At 41.7% G+C, this 21,135-nt stretch overlaps 1 protein-coding gene across 1 annotated transcript; it reads left to right on the top strand.

Annotated features, from left to right (window-relative positions):
- Positions 1 to 9,149: 9,149 nt before the first annotated feature.
- LOC147372402 (protein HP-20 homolog) lies at positions 9,150 to 13,784 on the top strand. The gene is made up of 3 exons (XM_086401200.1): positions 9,150 to 9,290; positions 11,573 to 11,719; positions 13,262 to 13,784. The coding sequence occupies exons 1-3, from the start codon at positions 9,248 to 9,250 to the stop codon at positions 13,699 to 13,701; spliced, it is 630 nt and encodes a 209-aa protein (XP_086257326.1). The 5' UTR covers positions 9,150 to 9,247; the 3' UTR covers positions 13,702 to 13,784.
- Positions 13,785 to 21,135: the final 7,351 nt, after the last annotated feature.

The raw sequence follows: 21,135 nt of genomic DNA, 5'->3' as shown, positions 1-21,135 counted from the left end.
ACCCCACTCTACCTCCTGCCTTTTCAGTTGTCAAATGTATTTGAGACATACATACTGTGAGAAAAAGAATTTCATTCTTTTTACCAAAAGGAGTCACAGAGGTGGGAGTTAGGGCATTAGATAAATTAAATGTTGTTGGCTCTAAGAACTGACTGGGTTTCAGCAAATTTTTACCCATCTAGGCAGGAAGGCAAGTTAACACAGTTCTGACCTCAAATATTCCTGCTTCAATGAGGATGTAAATATAATCATGTATGATTTATTTGAGGGAGCTAGGGTCCCCGGGGACCTCTAAGTACATAAAACAGAACTTGGCTTCCATAGGCGGAGAAGAAAAGGATTTCCTTGAGAAACAAATGCTAACAAGTTGAATATTAAATGCAGCATTATCTTAGTTGTAATTAACATCTAGTCAAGCCTGGGGACATCTACAAATAAGTAACTATTTCCTGTGGCAAGAGATACTTTTTAATATATTGTGGAATTCTATTTTCTGATGTTATCAAAGAATTATATGTCAGTGTTCACAAAAGATTTACTTCTGTGAAGCAAAATGTTCGTGAATGGAGTCAGGGTACCGTGGTTAGTTCCTCATAATTAAAGTGGAGGGAGAATACAAGAGACTATACTGTGAAGTTTGTTGGTTTCTGCAATAACGGAGTCCACGTGTTATTGCCTCTCTGTGTGGTCCATGAGCAGAACTGCTACAAAACTCAAGCTGGTGCTCCTAGATTTCGAGCAGTGGCCCCCAACCTTTTTGGCACCAGGAACCACAGGAAGACAATTTTTCGTGGACCGGGGGATGGGGAGGGGAATGGTTTCGGTTGCTTCAAGTGCATTACACTTACCATGCGCTTTATTTCTATTGTTATTACATCAGGTTCACCTCAGATGGTCAGGCATTATCACATCCTGGAGGTTGGGGACCCATGGTTTAGCAAATTTTAGGCGGAAGTGTCGAAGTGATAGTTCTTCAGACAGAGGCAAGTCAACTACTGCACTCTTGAATTCCATCACTGCCCCCGAAGTTGGAATTGTGGGTCCTGTCAATATGCACAGTCCTGGAGCTGGGACAGTGTTTGTGGATTAGGATTAGGAAATTGGTCTGGCTTGTTAGAGCACAAGGACAGTTCCTGGAAGGAATGTGCTGGGATGTACCTGGCTGGGAGTTACAATAGGAAAGAGAACCTAGGGCAGAGATAGCCTGAGTCAGATGTTATATTGTCAGCCTAGTTGGAGTTGTCTGTATTGAATTTTTAACTTAAATTCATAAGAATTTATAGATTTACAAATTGTAGATTTAGACAGACATTTCACTAAATGTGTCTCTGTTTTCACAATGAATGCATTAAACAGAACAGAATACATGGCACTTATTGGGTTTATAGAAACAGGTCAATAGAGCAGTGGTTAAAACCTGTGGCCCCTAGGGTCAAAGTCCCTGTTTCAAAGGTGGATTCTGAACAAGTTTCCAAACAATTGCTTTGCTTCCGTTTCATTTTCTATAAATTGAAGATAATAATATAACAAATATTATGAGCTCGTTGCATATTAGGTAAAATAAATATGCAAAGCCTGGTACGTAAGAAATTCAGTGTTAGCTATTAGTTTTGTTGTTGTTGTTCAGTCGCTAAGTCTGTCTGACTCTTTTTGACCCCATGAATTGCAGCACACCAGGCTTCCCTGTCCTTCACTATCTCCTAGAGTTTGCTCGAATTCAAGTCCATTGAGTCAGTGATGCCATCCCACAATCTCATCCTCTGTCATCCCCTTCTCCTCCTGCCTTCAATCTTTCCAAGCATCAGGGTCTTTTCCAATGAGTCAGCTCTTCGCATCAGGTAGCCAAAGTACTGGAGCTTCAGCTTCAGCATCCATCCTTCCAATGAATATTCAGGGTTAATTTCCTTTAGGATTGACTGGTTTGATCTCCTTCCAGTCCAAGGGATTCTCAAGAGTCTTGTCCAGCACCACAATTCAAAAGCATCAATTTTTGGGCACTCAGCCTTCTTTATGGTCCAACTCTCACGTCCACACATGATTACCGGAAAAACCATAGCTTTGATTATACAGACCTTTGTTGGCAAACTGTTGTCTCTGCTTTTTTAATATGCTCTCTAAGTTTGTCATAGCTTTCCTTCCAAGGAGCAAGTGTCTTTTAATTTCAGTATTGTTTATAAATCAATAAATTGAGATTTCTCAAATTATGAAGTTATATATAATAGGATGAGATATTTGCATTTTTTGTCTTAAACTTCTGAATAATCACCTCTCAGATCAAATCAGTCGCTCAGTCGTGTCTGACTGTTTGCAACCCCATGAACTGCAGCACGCCAGGCCTCCCTGTCCATCACCAACTCCCGGAGTTCACTCAGACTCACGTCCATCGAGTCAGTGATGCCATCCAGCCATCTCATCCTCTGTCGTCCCCTTCTCCTCTTGCCCCCAATCCCTCCCAGCATCAGTCTTTTCCAATGAGTCAACTCTTTGCATGAGGTGGCCAAAGTACTGGAGTTTCAGCTCTAGAGTACTGTATGTTTCTTTCTTTTGTCTAGGGTAAGTTATTCTACATATTATAGGAATGAAATAATTAAAAGTGTATTAAAAACTCAAAATCAGGCTTGAAACAAAGTAAGCAGTTTTAATATTGTTGCTTTTATTGAAGGAGGAAACAGAACAGGCTCTGTCTTGAAAGCAGGGCTCCATCTTGGGCCGGACTGTGGACTTTGAGCTATATGGCCAGTATCTATGGAAACGACATACCAAGTGGAAAACCAGACCCACCCCCCTCCCCCCCCTGCCCCCCAACCCCCGCCGCCAAGGAAGAGCCCCAGGGCTCTCCATCACCTAAAAGAATACCCTAATTACCTGTGTATCCGAATAGAATCATACATTCTATTATGCTTATTAGGATATGACCACAAGCCTATTGATAATTGTTTACTGTTAACTACCTAAGGCTTAAAGCTTATGAATCGCAGGTTAGCTTTGATTGTATCTTTCTTTTTCCTTTGTTCAGTCTAGTTTCAGGGAATTTTGGGGAAGTGGCTTTGGGCACCTACACTTAGGGTGTATAAGGTTTTCACAAAATCTGGTTGGGGTCCTTGACTAAGAGGAGACTCTGCCTTGGGCCCACCGATGTAATAACCTGCAATCCACTATCTACATTGTCCTTCTGAGCGAGTTTGTTTCCCAGAACACAAGGCTACAAGATTATAAGGAACTCTTTATCTGTAATTCCCATGAAGAAAATTCCTCCTCCTTCCCCAGGCATCCTGACTTGTGGAAAGAAATTTAAACAACTATAGAGCCTCTTGGTTTTTCTGTTCTTATCTCCTGAGCTTCATTTAGATAGATTTAAGTAGGCTGATTAAATGAACTGATCTCAATAAATGTTTGATTTCTTATCTCTCTTAAGGCTAATAGGCTGGTTAATTTTTAACCAGAGAAAATTTAGGGCGATTGACATTCACACTGGAGTCCTTCCCTCTACACCCCTCTGGCAGTGAGTTGCTGGAGACCAGAATCTAATTATTGAAGTAAGTGGACTCCACCCTTGATCTATTCCTCTTTGAGCCACATGAGAGCCCCAGAATATGACCCCAGCTGCTGCCTTATTTTTCCTTCTACCTACAGAATAGGACTGGGTTTATGAGCTTGGATTTTGTCCTTGGCATTCACAAGGGCAGAAGCTAAGGAATTAAAGGATGCCAGCGGGAAAGGCATGAAAGCTACATGTGCGTCTTGATGGCTGACATGAAATTGCCACAGATTTAGGAGCTAAAACAGCATCCATTTATTATCTCATAGTTTCCATGAGTCAGAAGTCTGGGTGAAACTGTGGGAGTGGGGGAGCACCATGTGGGTTCCTGGGCATAGAAGCCTTTTTTTGTCCCCTGTTTCTTGTAGGCAAGATTCCAGCCTCCAAGACCTTCCCTGAATTCCAAAGGGTGGATTCCAACTGTTACTAATCAAGGGAGGAACAGCCAAGAAACCACCCAAGGCAAGATTGAAGGGACCAGAGAAACTAATCAAGATTAGGAAAACCACCACCTCAGACCATGCACACCTGAACCTTGTCAGCAACGGCGCACTGAAGTATTGAATTCTTGGGTCGGGAGGATCCCCTGGAGAAGGAATGGGCTATCCACTCTAGCATACTTGGGCTTCCCTGGTGGCTCAGATGGTAAAGAATCTGCCTGCAATGCGGGAGACCTGGGCTCGATTCCTGGGTTGGGAAGATCCCCAGGAGGAGGGCATGGCAACTCTAGTATCCTTGCCTGGAGAATCCCCATGGACAGAGGAGTCTGGCGGGCTACAGTCCGTGAGGTCACAAAGAGTCGGACACGACTGAGTGACTAAGCACACACACAGTTTCAGTTGCAGCACGTGGTTATCTTCCACCTTCATTGCAGTATGTAGGGTCTAGTCCGCTGACCAGGGATAGAACTCGGGCCCCAAGCATTGGGAGTGCAGAGTCATAGCCACCGGACCATGTCAAACTCTGTCTTTGAGATTCAATTCAGCACAGGAGCACAGAGACCAAGCTTTTGGTATCATGGGCATAATATAGATAAGAGGACTTCTCTGCTGAGAGTCCCAGGAGGCCAAGATCAATGTGCCCATAGGGATGCCTTCCTTTCTGAAGGCATCAGAAGGAAAACTCTGCTTCCAAGCTTATTCAGGCTGTTGGGAGAATCTGTTCCATGAGAATGTAGGTCTGAGGTCCCTGTTTCCCTTCTGGCTTCAAGTTCAGGACCATTCTTAGCTCCTGAAGGCTGCCCTTAGCCCTCAGCTGTTCATTTGTCTGCCTTTTTCTTTTGCCTTCCTTTTCTGCTTATGAGGGCTCAGGTGATTACATTAGGGCTGCCCCAGACAATCGAGGATTATCTCCTTATTTTAAGATCAGTCTGTAAGCTGATAGGTAAGGGGTCTCTGGAGAAAGAGAACCAGGCAGGCTTTCTTGACTTAAGAGAAGCCATTTTCTGATCTAAGCCTTGCTGCAGTGCTTGCCTTTGAACAGGTCTCAGTCATCAATGATCTTAAGGGAACAAAGGAATTCAGGGACAGAGAAAAGGCAAATGAACAACCCTATTGCACTGATGGGGCTTCCCAGGTAGTGCTAGTGGTAAAGAACCTGCTGCAGGAGACGTAAGAGTGCAGACCATCCCCGATTGGGAAGATTCCCTGGAGGAGGGCATGACAACCCACTCCAGTATTCTTGCCTGGAGGATCCCGTAGACAGAGGACCCTGGTAGGTACAGTCCATGGGGTCACAAAGAGTCGGAGAAGACTGAAGCGACTTAGCAAGCACACACGCATTGCATTGATAATTCCTCCTCAAGGATTATACATAAGAATATATCTGAGTTCTGCAGGAACTAAGGCAGAGCATGCGGGATGGAATGATGATGCTGACCCTCCTGACTTCAATCAACTAAAGCTGGAACTCTGTCAACTATGCCCCAATCGTACGCTGAATTCTCCTCTGCTCGAGCGCCTTCATGAATATGCATGTACCTTAGCTTAAAACTTACTCAGTTTTGCTGCTGGAGAGACACTGATTTGGGAAATATCCCTGGTGCCCTACTTATTTGCTGCAAGTAATAATAAACCCTTTCTTCTCTCAGTCTTTGGCTTGGTTGTGTCTATTGGCTCCACATCCAACAAAAGGCAAGCCTAGTTTTCAGGTGACAAGTTGCACGTAGGACAAAACACAATCACAGAAGTGAAATCACATCCACAGGAGGCTGGGCGTGAAATCCTGGGGGAGTGACTCTCTCAGCCACTATATGTTTTAATTTCTCTCAGGATGGACACCCAAGATTGGAGTTGCTGAATCATACAGTTGGTATGTTTAATAAAACTCCCAAACTGTTTTCCACAGCAGCTGTACCATTTTACATTCCTTCTAACACTGTGGGGGAGCTTCAGTTGCTCTGTATCTTTCTTTAAAATTAATTAATTTATTTTAATTGGAGGATAATTTCTGCTCTATATCTTTGTATTATTAGTATTTTTAAAATTTTAATTTTCCTAGTAAGTATGTAGTCATGTCCCATGTTGACTTTAATTTGGGTTTCCCTAATGACTAATGGTTTTGGAACATACTTCAATATATGTTTTAAAATTTTCCATCTGTATATCCTCTTTGGTGAAATGTCTGTTCAAGCCTTCCATTTTCTAAAAGAATCATTTGTTTTCTTACGCTTAGGTTTAGAGAATTTGTTGTGTACTCCCTTTACAAGTTCTTTGTCAGACACTGCAAATACTTTCTCCAGTTTGTGGCTTGTCTTTTCCATCTCTGAGCAGTGTTTAAGAGCAAAATTTTTATTTTCCAGAAAGTCCCTTTATCAGATTTTGTCTTTTGTGATGTAAGTTTTTTATGTCATTTTCAAGAATTCTACCTAGCCCAAGATTAGGAATATTTTTCTCCAATGTTTTCTTCTAAAAGTACTACAGTTTTGCATTTTACATTGAGATCTGTCATCCATTTAGAGTCAATATTTGTATGAGGCCTGAGGTTTTCATTGGAAGGACTGATGCTGAAGCTGAAGCTCCAATACTTTGACCACCTGATGTGAAGGGCCTACTCATCGAAAATGACACTGATGCTGGGAAAGATTGAGGGCATGAGGAGAAGAGGGCAACAGAGGATGAGATGGTTGGATGGCATCACTGACTCAATGGACGTGAGTTTGAGCAAACTCCAAGAGATGGTGAAGAACAGGGAAGCCTGGGGTGCTGCATGCAGTCCATGGGGTCGCAAAGCGTCAGACTCAACTGTCAGACTGTTTAGTGACTGAACAAACAAACAACAAGTGAGGTTTAGGTTAATATTAATTTTTTCAACCACCAATTGCTTCAACATCATTTTTAAATTTTTTATTGGAGTACTATTGCTTTATAATGTTGTGTTAGTTTTTAGTACACAGCAAAGTGCATCAGCTACACGTATACATATATCCCCTCTTGTTGAAAACTATCTTTTCTCTGCTGAGTTGGCTTTGCATCTTTGTATAAAATGGGCTGATTGTGTGTAATTTATGCAGACTTTCTTTTATGTTCCACTGACGTGTGTTTATATCCCTCTGCCAATACCACAGTGTCTTGATCACTAATATTATATACTAAATCTTAAAATTGAGCAGATCATAAATCATATGATTATATCAATTGATGCAGGAAAATAATTTGACAAAATTCAATACATATTCATAATAAAAACTCTCAGCAAACTCGGAATAAAGGGGAACTTCCTCAACTTGATAAAGAACATCTTCCAAAACAGCTACTGTTGACATCATATTTATGGTCTGAAAACTATGTCTGGTACATGCATGATCATTTAATTCTCTTCCCTGTGGTTTTGGCTCCAGCTGCAGCCACATCAAAACACATATTCTTAGCAAGGACTCTCCCCAACAAGAAGTACTTTCTCCAAACAGAATTTAGGGCACACATGAGAAGATAAAATGTTTCCCCATCTTATTCTATGTACGGTCAAGTTCTAACCTTTCCTTGATGAAGGAAATCTCTATTATCATCAATTAGATATATCCTCAGTACAACATTGACTAAAAAAAAAAGGATCAATGTTTTATTACACAAAAGCAAAGTAATGACAATGGTTCAACCCTTTGCTTGCAAAAAATATTCTAGAAGCGGAGTCAAAGGATTCACTCACCTACATGTTCTGGGTTGCTTACTGGGTATTTACAGTCCCCTGCTAGGTCAAACAGAGAAGGCAATGGCAACCCACTCCAGTACTCTTGCCTGGAAAATCCCATGGACGGAGGAGCCTGGAAGGCTGCAGTCCATGGGGTCGCTGAGGGTCGGATACCACTGAGCGACCTCACTTTCACTTTTCACTTTCATGCATTGGAGAAGGAAATGGCAACCCACTCCAGTGTTCTTGCCTGGAGAATCCCAGGGACGGCGGAGCTTGATGGGCTGCCATCTGTGGGGTGGCACAGAGTCGGACATGACTGAAGCAACTTAGCAGCAGCAGCAGCAGCTAGGTCAGAGTTTATTCCCTTTGACAACCATTGATATGCCAGTTGGCCTTGCATTTTAGGCAAGTAGTGGTTTACAGGAAAATAACAAGCAGTTATTCACTTTTGAGTTATAGTTCACCCACTTAATTGTGTTCAGTGCTGAGCTGTCCCCTACCCTAACTCAGAACTAACTTCTAATTTATTCTCTTTATAAAAATGTCTTCTAAAAAAAAAAAAAAGTCTTCTTCCCATACATTTATATATTTGATATAGATACGAAAGGAGACATTTGACCCAAATTTTAGAGTTCATCAAAGTTCAGGGCCATAAGAATTCCAGGGAGAAAGAATTTAAAAAGGGTAATAAGAATATGAAGTGTTCTATAAATAGTTTGATTTGTATAAAATATAATAAATTACAGATATTTTCCTTATAAGATTGTCATTGGGATCAAAAGAGGCAAGTGCCATGCATGTTAAAATAACGCATGCATGCTAAGTCACTTCAGTCATGTCCAGCTCTTTTCACTCCTATGGACTGTAGCCCTCCAGGCTCCTCTGTCCATGGGATTCTCCAGGCAAGAATACTGAAGTGGGTTGCCATGCCCTTCTCCAGGGGATCTTCCCAACCCAGGGATCAAACCTGAGTCTTACATCTCCTGCATTGGCAGGTGAGTTATTTACCACTAGCATCACCTGGGAAGCCCATGTTAAAATAGTATCTAATATTAATTAGCACTGCATACTTTACATTTGTTTGACCACTTAATTATGTATCACAATGTTGGTTCCCCTAGTACATTATTCTTACTGGGAATTACCCTCAATTCTAGACTTCCTGCTCTACATTTGGCCTTCTGTTCAGAAAATGGTCTGTGATGACTCCAGATCTGTGGTTAAACATAAGGAATAAGTCTTCAGAAAGAAGTCAGAATAGGAGAAATGGCCTCCTTATCCTGGTCTTATATGTATTGACAGCTGCTTCCATAATAGACCTGCTGGAAGGGAAATCTGAAAATGATTTAGGACTTCTAGTTGACAATCCTACTGGGCCCAAGATCCAAATTCAGAAAAAGTGGGTGGCCTAAGTCCACTGTGTGATTAAATATTAATTTTGTTGTCTTAGTTTGGACCAGGGATAAATATTTGAACAGGCAGCTTCATATCATTTAGCTAAGGCCTTGACGGAGTGAGCAGTGACCAGAGCCCAAGCCTCAGACACACAGCTAGGCATTTCAGAAAGAAATCTGAGAGATGCCCATCCCACAGAGGAAAGGCTCTGTCCTGAGAATGACTGGTAGGAGACAGACGGAGGTTGTGGGAGGGGGGTCAAGTATTTGTAAGCGGATGGATCTAGTGTATCATTTTTTTAATAGAGGTGAATATTCTAAGTGCCAAAAATGGGTTTTCTGAAATTATTTCTCTGGAAAACAGAAACATGACATAAACATAGAGTGAATATATCCAAATCAAGGTGCTTCTTGGGGGTTGCTGTGCTATAAGACTTAGCTGGACGAGAAAGGTGACAGCCAGGAGCAGAGGGTTTGGAGAAACGAGAGGGCAGGGCCGTCAGCTAACAATTAACTAATTAAAAGTACATAGCTGAGAACGCTGATTCTTAATTCAGAATGCTTTGAATAAGAATCTTGCCTCAGACTGTAACTGGGGTTTCCCAGGTGGCTCAGTGGTAAAGAATCCACCTGCTAATGCAGGAGATGTGGGTTCGAACCCTAGATCAGGAAGATCCCCTGGAGGAGGAAATGGCAACTGGCTTCAGTATTCTTGCCTGGAAAACGCCATGGACAGAGGAGCCTGGTGAGCTACAGTTCATGGGGTTGCAAACAGTCGGATTCCACTGGGCGCATGAGCACGCACCCTCAGGTTGTAACTGACTAGCAATCTGGTGGGAAATAAGTAGAATCACCTCTTTGAATCTCAAACCACTAATCTGTAAAATGAAATATAAACTTTCCCTTGTAGGGGTGTAATGAACAGTTAGGTACAGTTCTAGACCACCAGCTTCTTTGCCACAGACATCGTGGTCGCACGCATTTTCACTACAGATATTGTCGCCTCGTAACTAACTGGCCATAAGGCAATTTTGCTCTAAAAGATAAAAATAATGAAAGATAAAAGAGGGTCACTTAGAAGGATATAGCAAAACATTTAAGAAATGAATAATGAAATTTTAAAAACTTAATTGTGAAATACAATTATTTGAATACATTAAAAATGTGCAGATTCATGACAATATCATGCAAATAACTGATTTTACTTTGTAGATTGTACTTAAGCACTTGTCTTTTTTTTTTTTTTCTTTTGCTTGTGAAGTTCTCTCTTCATTCAGCATTGCACTTTTTTGCTAAAACTTCCTCCTTCAGTTTTCAAATACTAGGATGCATATTTGTAACTGAGCTCTGTATTGCATTGTGAAATCCTCTACAGGATTGTTGCTCTCTTACCATTGTGTCACATGTCCAGTGACAGATGTTCCAAAGTTCCATGGGAAATACTGGTTCAACTTTTTGCCTTCAAATCACCCAAGGATTTGCAAACTGATATGTTGTTATTTTCTAGGATGATATGCAGTCTATCTTATTTCACACTTGTAGTAAGTTTTATCCACTTATTTTCTATTATGTCTTTATATGTAGCTGTTATCATCCACTGTTTTAAGATCACCACGCCTACTCATCACTATTCGGACCATTATGAGGACTAAGATTTATGTAACATAAAAATGGGAGTACTGCATCCATGGAGAAATAAAACCAAACAACGGTCAGCCAGTTGAAACTGAACTCTCAGCCAGTTATTTTTTCTTTTAGGGCAAAATTGCCTTCTGTCAAATTAATTATGTAGCAAAAATGATTGTGGTGAAAATGCTTGGGGCAAAGATGCTTATGGCAAAAATAGCAGGCATGTGATGACTTCTTACTGATATGATGTTTCTAGCCCAATGTCTTTTCCATAATAAGCATTCAATATGTAGTAGGTTGGGGCTTCTCTCTTAGTTGGTAAAGAATCTGCCTGCAATGGAGGAAACCTGGGTTCAATTCCTGGGTCGGAAAGATCCCCTGGAGAAGGAAATGGCAACCCACTCCAGTATTCTTGCCTGGAGAATCCCATGGACAGAGGAGCCTGGCGGGCTACAATCCATGGGGTCGTAAGAGTCAGAAATAACTTAGCGGCTAAAGAAAGAGAGAGAGAAGAGAGGGAGAGAGAGAGATGTGTTAGGTTCTCATAAGAATAAAGGATTTTGTATTTAAGAATTGTGTTTGAGTGCTTTCTATGTTCTATCAGTTCAAAGACAGATGAAGAAAAAATGTTGACCTTTCAGGATTCAGAAACAGTTTTAACTGAGTAATTATTGCTGTATATGAATGATAAGGAAGTTTCAGGGAGTAACTTGCTCGGTTTACTAGTAAGGGCAAAGTTGTTATTTGAGTCCGTGTGTTTAGTTCTAGACATGATATCTTTCCTGGGCCAGGTTGCAACTCTACCTATCCACCCTTCATATATAAATAAAACAAAATAAAAAGCAGAAAAAAACCCCTTCTCTTTGTTTCTTTAATCAAGATCTCCGGATATTGGTCAGCATCATCCTAATGACAAATGCTGTCCTGGAGAAAGGAGGGTGTACCGGACCTCCGGGGCCACCAGGACACCCAGGGCCTCCAGGTATAAGAGGGCCTCCAGGTATAAGAGGGCCTCCAGGTATAAGAGGTGAGAAATACATTCTTCTGCTTTTTATTTGCACCTCCTGTTTCATGTTTTTGGTAGGAATGTCATAATCCTCATAAACTCAGGAGCACAAGGCATTGAGGATTAAAAGAATGTGGAGGAAATGGTCAGCTGTAGGGCTGGGTCCCAGGGCAGGGGAACCAGAGCTCAAATCACAGGCAACAAGAGAGACTGGCCTAGTTCTAGAACCAGGGTACTGGGATCCATGCGGGTTAGTCATGGTGGGAACATGTGCTAAGTAGAGTCAGTATCATGAATCAGACTGTCTGATAAGCAGCAAAAAAAAGGGTTTAATAAGTGTAGCAGGGCATCATGTATCGTCAGAACATTGTGTTTCATTGAGCACTTAGAGCCCCAAACCTGCTGCTAAGTCGCTTCAGTCGTGTCCAACTCTGTGCGACCCCATAGATGGCAGCCCAACAGGCTCCACCATCCCTGGGATTCTCCAGGCAAGGACACTGGAGTGGGTTGCCATTTCCTTCTCCAATGCATGAAAGTGAAAAGTGAAAGTGAAGTCGCTCAGTCGTGTCTGACTCTTAGAGACCCCATGGACTGCAGCCCACCAGGCTCCTCCATCCACGGGATTTTCCAGGCAAGAGTACTGGAGTGGGGTGCCATTGCCTTCTCCAAGAGCCCCAAACCTAGTTCTTATGAATAGGATGATGCCCAGGGAGCACCTGAGTATGAAGCAAGATTCTTCCCAGATTCTGTCCTGATTACCAGGACTTCTTTGTAGCCAATGAGACCAGACCAAGAGGGGCTCTCAGGAAAGATCACAGTTTTGTGTCATCTCTTATGGGGCCATTATCATGGGCCTTAAGGGTTAGATTTGGTAATCAAAAGGCTGTCTGGTCCCCAGACTTAGACACCCAGGCCTTTTTATCGTCTTCAGTAAGATTAGAATTATTAGCAAGAATTTTCCTTCCCAAGGTTGGGACGACCTCCTGGAGAAGGAAAATTTCTGCTGGGAAGATCCTCTGGAGAAGGAAAATTCTTGCTAATGATCAAACCCGGGTCTCCTGCGTTGCAGGTAGATTCTTTACTGACTGAGCCACCAGTGAAGCTCTTAGCAAGAATTAGTCCCACCCAAATCAGGATGAAATAATATACAGGAAAAGGTTCTTTACTGACTGAGCCACCAGGGAAGCTGTAGCAAGAATTAGTCCCACCCAAATTGGAATGAAATAATATATAGGAAATAATACGTATGCACCACGCATAGGTACTATAAGTACCTTACGCGCATTGTCTCTTTACAGCTTCACAATAATCACATGAGACGTCAATAATAATATTTTCAGATGAGGAAATACAGCCCAGAAAGAATGATTAACTTTAGTAAGATTACACAGCTGGTCAGTTTCAGAGATGTGACTTGAAACCATTTAATCATACAGCAAAGATCAATCTCTTAACCATGATATTATTTAAAAAAAAAAAAGTGGTGGTTTCACACATTGACTGGATATCATCTTTTTATTGGATTCTATGACCTTCTTACTGTGTCTTATCCATTTCTCCAAGGAATACCAGGTTTGCCAGGTCCGCCGGGAACTCCAGGACCAAGTGTAAAATGCCCATGCCACAGACAGTCCGCCTTCACTGTGAAGCTCAGTGGCCAGTTGCCTTCCCCTTCAAAGCCTGTGCCCTTCACAGAGGTCCTGTACAATGCCCAGAGAGACTTACAGGAGGACACTGGGGTCTTCACATGCAGGGTGCCAGGAAATTACCATTTCCTCTTCGATGTGGATCTCCATCACTGCAAGGTGACTGTTCAGCTGATGAGGGACAAACGTTCTGTCTTAGAAAAGCATCAGGTCTCCACCAAAGAGCCCAGGAGTCTCTCTGGCATGTTGACCCTGCCGCTGCACGTAGGCGAGAAGGTGTGGCTGGAAGCAAAAGTGGAAACTGAGAAGCCGGAGCAAGCCCGAGTTACAATTTATTTCTCTGGTTTCCTGACATAGTTCTGGCCTCTTTCTGTAGCAAAAGCAAATCCCTTATGATTCTGCTGTCAAAAGCAAACAAATAAATATGCACTATATCTTGACCTCTTGTGTGCTTTCCTTTCCTTAGCATTTTGGAATTTTGGTGAATAGATTCTCTGTTCATATGAGAGAACTGGTAGGTTTGGTCACAGTAGAACTGGACCTTAGAATTCTACTTCAGAAATCATGACATTATTTCACTTAAATCACTCTTCTGATAGCTTTCAGGGCCAAGCTGCCTCCCTGTCCCCAGATCCCCATTACTGGATGGACACCCTCTTATCCAAGAGAAATAGGCTCATGGTGCCTCCCATTCCCCAATCTACTTCTCCACCTAAGTGACAAGTTTCACCATGTGCGCCTCCTCATCTCTCTAATTCTTCCCTGTATGTCACTCACACCATAAATCTGGTCAAGTCATTTTTATGGTTAAAGAAGGTTGAAGAAAAACACACTGCCATCATCCTGCTTATGATAATGATAAGATTTAGTCTCCTTCTGTAACAACAAAAACTTGGGGAAATTTATATGATTTAAGCTAACACTGACTGATGAAACGGGGAAAAGAACTTAACTCAATAGAGGTTTATTTCTCACTTATTAAAATTCCAATACTGGTATTCCTGGCTGGAGGGTGACTCTCTCCTGAACAGTGATTCTGGGATCCAGACTCCTTCCGTCCTTTATGGCTCTGCTATCTTTGACACGTGGCTTACGAGCTTCCATTATTCTTACATCAAGAAAACCAAAGTGGAAATATCCTGGAGAGTCCTGTGGGAGATGTTTTTTTAACTGGGGAATGCCAAGGGATGGGGCACAAATGTTTTGCTTGCATGCCATTGACAAAAATTCAGTCATTGATTATCCCTAACTTTACCTCCTTCAGAAGCGTGGAATTTTGGTAAATAGATCCTAAACACTTAAAAATCACTCTTCTCATAAAGTCACAGATGTAGAAAACAAACTTATAAAGTGGGGGAAGAGAGGGTGGAATGAATTGGGAGAGCGGGACTCACATATATAGATTACTATGTGATAGAAGCAAGGTCCAATGCTGTAAAGAGCAATATTACATAGGAACCTGGAATGTCAGGTCCATGAATCAAGGCAAATTGGAAGTGGTCAAACAAGAGATGGTAAGACTGAATGTCGACATTCTAGGAATCAGCGAACTGAAATGGTCTGGAATGGGTGAATTTAATTCAGATGACCATTATATCTACTACTGCGGGCAGGAATCCCTCAGAAGAAATGGAGTGGCCATCATGGTCAACAAAAGAGTCCTAAATGCAGTACTTGGATGCAATCTCAAACATGACAGAATGATCTCTGTTCGTTTCCAAGGCAAACCATTCAATATCACAGTAATCCAAGTCTATGCCCCAAGCAATAATGCTGAAGAAGCTGAAGTTGAACGGTTCTATGAAGACCTACAAGACCTTTTAGAACTAACACCCCAAAAAGATGTCCTTTTCATGATAGGGGACTGGAATGCAAAAGTAGGAAGTCAAGAAACACCTGGAGTAACAGGCAAATTTGGCCTTGGAATACAGAATGAAACAGGGCAAAGACTAATAGAGTTTTGCCAAGAAAATGCACTGGTCATAACAAACACCCTCTTCCAACAACACAAGAGAAGACTGTATACATGGACATCACCAGATGGTCAACACCGAAATCAAATTGATTATGTTCTTTGCAGCCAAAGATGGAGAAGCTCTATACAGTCAGCAAAAACAAGACCAGGAGCTGACTGTGGCTCAGACCATGAACTCCTTATTGCCAAATTCAGACGTTAATTGAAGAAAGTAGGGAAAACCACTAGACCATTCAGGTATGACCTAAATCAAATCCCTAATGATTATACAGTGGAAGTGAGAAATAGATTTAAGGGCCTAGATCTGATAAACAGAGTGCCTGATGAATTATGGAATGAGGTTCGTGACATTGTACAGGAGACAGGGATCAAGACCATCCCCATGGGAAAGAAATGCAAAAAAGCAAAATGGTTGTCTGGGGAGGCCTTACAAATAGCTGTGAAAAGAAGAGAAGCGAAAAGCAAAGGAGAAAAGAAAAGACATAAACATCTGAATGCAGAGTTCCAAAAAATAGCAAGAAGAGATAAGAAAGCCTTCTTCAGCAATCAATGCAAAGAAATAGAGGGAAACAACAGAATGGGAAAGACTAGGGATCTCTTCAAGAAAATTAGAGATACCAAAGGAATATTTCATGCAAAGATGGGCTTGATAAAGGACAGAAATGGTATGGACCTAACAGAAGCAGAAGATATTAAGAAGAGATGGCAAGAATACACAAAAGAACTATACAAAAAAGATCTTCACGACCCAGATAATCACGATGGTGTTGATCACTAACCTAGAGCCAGACATCCTGGAATGTGGGCCTTAGAAAGCATCACTACGAACAAAGCTAGTGGAGGTGATGGAATTCCAGTTGAGCTATTCCAAATCCTGAAAGATGATGCTGTGAAAGTGCTGCACTCAATATGCCAGCAAATTTGGAAAACTCAGCAGTGGCCACAGGACTGGAAAAGGTCAGTTTTCATTCCAATCCCAAAGAAAGGCAATGCCAAAGAATGCTCAAACTACCGCACAATTGCACTCATCTCACATGCTAGTCAAGTAATGCTCAAAATTCTCCAAGTCAGGCTTCAGCAATATGTGAACCGTGAACTTCCTGATGTTCAAGCTGGTTTTAGAAAAGGCAGAGGAACCAGAGATCAAATTGCCAACATCCACTGGATCATGGAAAAAGCAAGAGAGTTCCAGAAAAACATCTATTTCTGCTTTCTTGACTATGCCAAAGCCTTTGACTGTGTGGATCACAAGAAACTGTGGAAAATTCTGAAAGAGATGGGAATACCAGACCACCTGACCTGCCTCTTGAGAAATCTATATACAGGTCAGGAAGCAACAGTTAGAACTGGACATGGAACAACAGACTGGTTCCAAATAGGAAAAGGAGTACATCAAAGCTGTATATTGTCACCCTTTTTATTTAACTTCTATGCAGACTACATCATGAGAAACGCTGGACTGGAAGAAACACAAGCTGGAATCAAGATTGCCAGGAGAAATATCAATAACCTCAGATATGCAGATGACACCACCCTTATGGCAGAAAGTGAAGAGGAACTAAAAAGCCTCTTGATGAAAGTGAAAGTGGAGAGTGAAAAAGTTGGCTTAAAGCTCAACATTCAGAAAACAAAGATCATGGCATCCGGTCCCATCACTTCATGGGAAATAGATGGGGAAACAGTGGAAACAGTGTCAGACTTTATTTTTCTGGGCTCCAGAATCACTGCAGATGGTGACTGCAGCCATGAAATTAGAAGGCACTTACTCCTTGAAAGGAAAGTTATGACCAACCTAGATAGCATATTCAAAAGCAGAGACATTACTTTGCCAACAAAGGTTCGTCTAGTCAAGGCTATGGTTTTTCCTGTGGTCATGTATGGATGTGAGAGTTGGACTGTGAAGAAGGCTGAGTGCCGAAGAATTGATGCTTTTGAACTGTGGTGTTGGAGAAGACTCTTGAGAGTCCCTTGGACTGCCAGGAGATCCAACCAGTCCATTCTGAAGGAGATCAGCCCTGGGATTTCTTTGGAAGGAATGATGCTAAAGCTAAAACTCCAGTACTTTGGCCACCTCATGCGAAGAGTTGACTCATTGGAAAAGACTCTGATGCTGGGAGGGATTGGGGGCAAGAGGAGAAGGGGACAACAGAGGATGAGATGACTAGATGTCATCACTGACTCGATGGATGTGAGTCTGAGTGAACTCCGGGAGTTGGTGATGGACAGGGAGGCCTGGTGTGCTGCAATTCATGGGGTCGCAAAGAGTCAGACACGACTGAGCGGCTGATCTGATCTGATCTCTGAATGTGAATCTGCTGTATAGCCTAGGGAACTCTGTTCAGTGCTCTGTGGTGGCCTAAATGGAAAGGATATCTAAGAAAGAGGAGACATATTATGTATATGTATGACTGATTCACTTTGCTATACAGCAGAAGCTAACACAACATTATAAAGCAAGTACACTCCAATAAACATTTTTTAAAACTCCCTCTTCTCATAGCTACCAAGGTCATCTTTCTTCTTGTCCCTAAATCCACATCACTGCCTGGAAGAATCCTTTATCATAGTTACAAATTAAATGAGAAAATCACATAGCCATTTAAAAGGACAATAAAAGCACTTGGTGTTTTAAAAAAATCAGAACTTCTTAAAAATTTAAAAATCTGTTAGGAAATAAAGAATAAAAGAGAATTTTCTTTTTTAATTTTAAATTTATTTATTTTTAATTGAAGGATAATTGCTTTACAGAATAGTGTTGGTTTCTGCCAAACATCAATAGGAATCAGCCATAGGGATACATTTGTCCCCTCCCTCTTAAACCTTCCTCCCATCTACCTCCCCATCCCACTCGAGAATTCTCTTAATCTGATAGTGACTACTTAAAAGTTATACACAAAGCCTCTCACCCTGGAATGTGAGCTTGCAGACTGAGACCTAAAAGTAATATGTCCACAATCACTTCTACTCAGTACTGTACCAGAGATTTTCACCCATGGCATAAGCAGGAAAAAATATAAAGTTAGAAAAGAATCAAAGTTTATATTACCAGTGTATGAATTCAAGCAGAAGAAAAAAAAACCACTTATGTGTAATGAAATTAATGAAAATTAACAAACATTTTGGATATAATTTAACTAAAAAATCAATTGTGCTTTCTATAGCAGAATCAATTAATCAGAATATAAAATGAAACCATGCAATTTAACTAGCAACAAAAATAGCAAATATAGGTAACCTGGGCTGGGAAAGAGGGAGCCAAGCTCACCGAGTGAGCCGGCAGAAAAGAGCAAGAAGGGGTTGATCCAACCGCATCTCCCATTGTTTGGCGGTTCCCAGGGCAATCTCTGCTCTGCCTCCGACAGGCCTGTGCGTACTGACTGCTGGGAGGAAGGCTCAGAGTAACGGAGGGCACTGCATCTTTTATTTTTTAAAGCAAATGTATCTAGGATGAGACCTAACAGAGTTGTGAAACGATTATGGAGAATAGTATACATTTTTACTGAAAGGTTTTAAATAAGATAGAGAGAAACCCTGTTCAGGGATTGTAAGACAACATACATGCATTTTTCCCCCAAACTGGCTGATAGCATTCATCGATGGATTTCTAGTCAGATAAAGAAAGATGTTATGGGGGAGTGTTTTGTACAGAATATGCCTAGAGTGTATCCTTAAAGAACTGGCAGGCATATTGAACAGCAGGTAAGTGTGTTGGCAGTAGCATAGTACAACTCCGATGCACCTTGACAGTAGCATAGAAACAGGATTCCCGGAGCACACAGGTCATGGAGTGCTATACAATGAAATTAAATGAGCATTGCCCACACATGTTACACGTACTGTGAAGTGAAAGTACTATCGACTTAAAGGATTCTTACAATAATATCCCACGTTTATAAATTTAAAAAAATGCAAGCCGGGAGCTCCCTGGTGGCCTAATGATTAGGATTGTGGGTTTAATCCCCGATTGGGGAAACTGAGATCCCATAAAAAAAAAACAGAAACAAAAACAACAAAAAAGCACATACTAAAATTAATAAATAAACATTAAAAAAAACATGCAAACCTAGACTACATTGAAACTTTTTAAAATTAGTTTATTTATTTATTTATTTTTGGCTGGGTGGGGTCTTCATTGCTTCATGTGGGCTGTCTCTACTTGCCATGAGCAGGGACTCCTCTTTGTCCTGGTCACGGGCTCTAGGTGTGCAGCTTCAGTACTTCCAGCTCTCGGGCTCTAGAGTGTGGGCTCAGTAGTTGTGGTGCATGGGCTTAGGTGCCCTACAGCATGTAGGATCTTTCTGAACCAAGGATGGAACCCATGCCCCCTGCATTGGCAGGCGGAGTCTTGACCACTGGACCACCAGGGGAGTCCTAAACTACATTTTTAAATGATTGATGTGTATGTATTAAGACGAAGAAAAATTAGCAACAAGTCCTAAAAGGAGCATGGGGTCTTTCAAAAGAATTCTGCCCAGGCAGTTATTTTATAGTTGCTTATCATATTGTTCATTTATGCTTTGCACTTTTTGGTATTCAGGCTTTGTTCACAATTAGGAAATCGTTAGTATGCAGCCACAGTGATTTCACTCTCAATTCAGGACCACTGGTCACAATTAGATCCTTTGCGTTGCTTAGCAACTCCATGCTGTGTCCTTCACTCCCATTTACAATTTCACACCCTCATTCTCTCTAAAGATCTCCAGCACCAACATTCAGCTGATTACCCTGTGTTCTGTTTTTCCTAGAAAAATAAGTATTAGAAGCAAACTTTTCAAAGTGCTTCCATCGCACTGACTCACAGTTCTGCCCCTCAGCTGAATTTCCTGCCTTCTGTCTTGTTCCTCAGACTGACATCTACACTGCTACGTAGGAATTCCACTTGTGCACGTGGTCCTGTTTTCTTGAGCTACTTGCAGACATAGTTTTAGGAAGTCTCCCCTCTCTCACCTAGTTTTGTGCTCTACTAGATCATTCCTTCTGTATGTAAGCACACCAGGTTTCCACATCTTCAAAGAGAAAATTCTCCCTTGACTCCGAAGGCTTCTCCAACTACTGCCTGGTTTATCCTCTTTACACAAAATCTTCTCAAGAAAGTTTCTATGGGCTGAGTTATATATCCATGAAATTATCATGCTGAAGTCCCAAGCCCTAGCACCTCAGAATATTACAGGACTTTTAAGGAGGTGATTTGAGTCATGAGGGGGAATCCTGCCAATTCAATCCTATTATGGATTGGCAATTTGGACACAGGAAGGTGCAGAGGGAAAAAACATGTGAAGACTCAGTAAGAAGGTGGCCATCTACAAGTCAAGGGGAGAGGCCTCAGAGAAAGCCAGCCCTACCAACACCTTGATCTCAAATATCCAGCCTCCAGAACCGTGAGAGAAGAAATGTCAGCTCAGTCACCCAGTTCTGTGGTCCTAAAACAGTTGTCTGTACTTCAGTTCCTAATTTCTCTTTCTTTTCAACACACTTCACTCAAGCCTTCTGTACTGTCCCACCAATAGTATTGTTATCAATGTCACGAATAACCAGGAAATTGGGTCCAGATGATCAGTCAACCTTTTACTTGACACACTTGATCCCTGACTTGTTGCTACATTTCTCCCTTGAGGCCTGTGTCACCACACTTGCCTGATTTTCCTCCAACTCCAGAGGTTTCTCTCTCAATCCCCTATATGTTGGCATGTCCTGTTTTTTAGATTTGTTCTTTTGACTTCTTACCTCCTTTCACCCCAGGGGCTTTCCTGGGGGCTCAGTGGTAAAGAATCTGCCTGCCAGTGCAGGAGATGCAAGAGACGTGGGTTCAGTCCCTG

This window comes from Bos grunniens, chromosome 5, assembly GCF_055505025.1.
Source record: "Bos grunniens cultivar Pamir isolate PY7600 chromosome 5, Bosgru_T2T1.0, whole genome shotgun sequence".
In the NCBI taxonomy this organism is placed as follows: domain Eukaryota; kingdom Metazoa; phylum Chordata; class Mammalia; order Artiodactyla; family Bovidae; genus Bos; species Bos grunniens.
The sequence above is the reverse complement of the archived record's forward strand: the minus strand, read 5'-3'. Positions and strand labels throughout refer to the sequence as shown.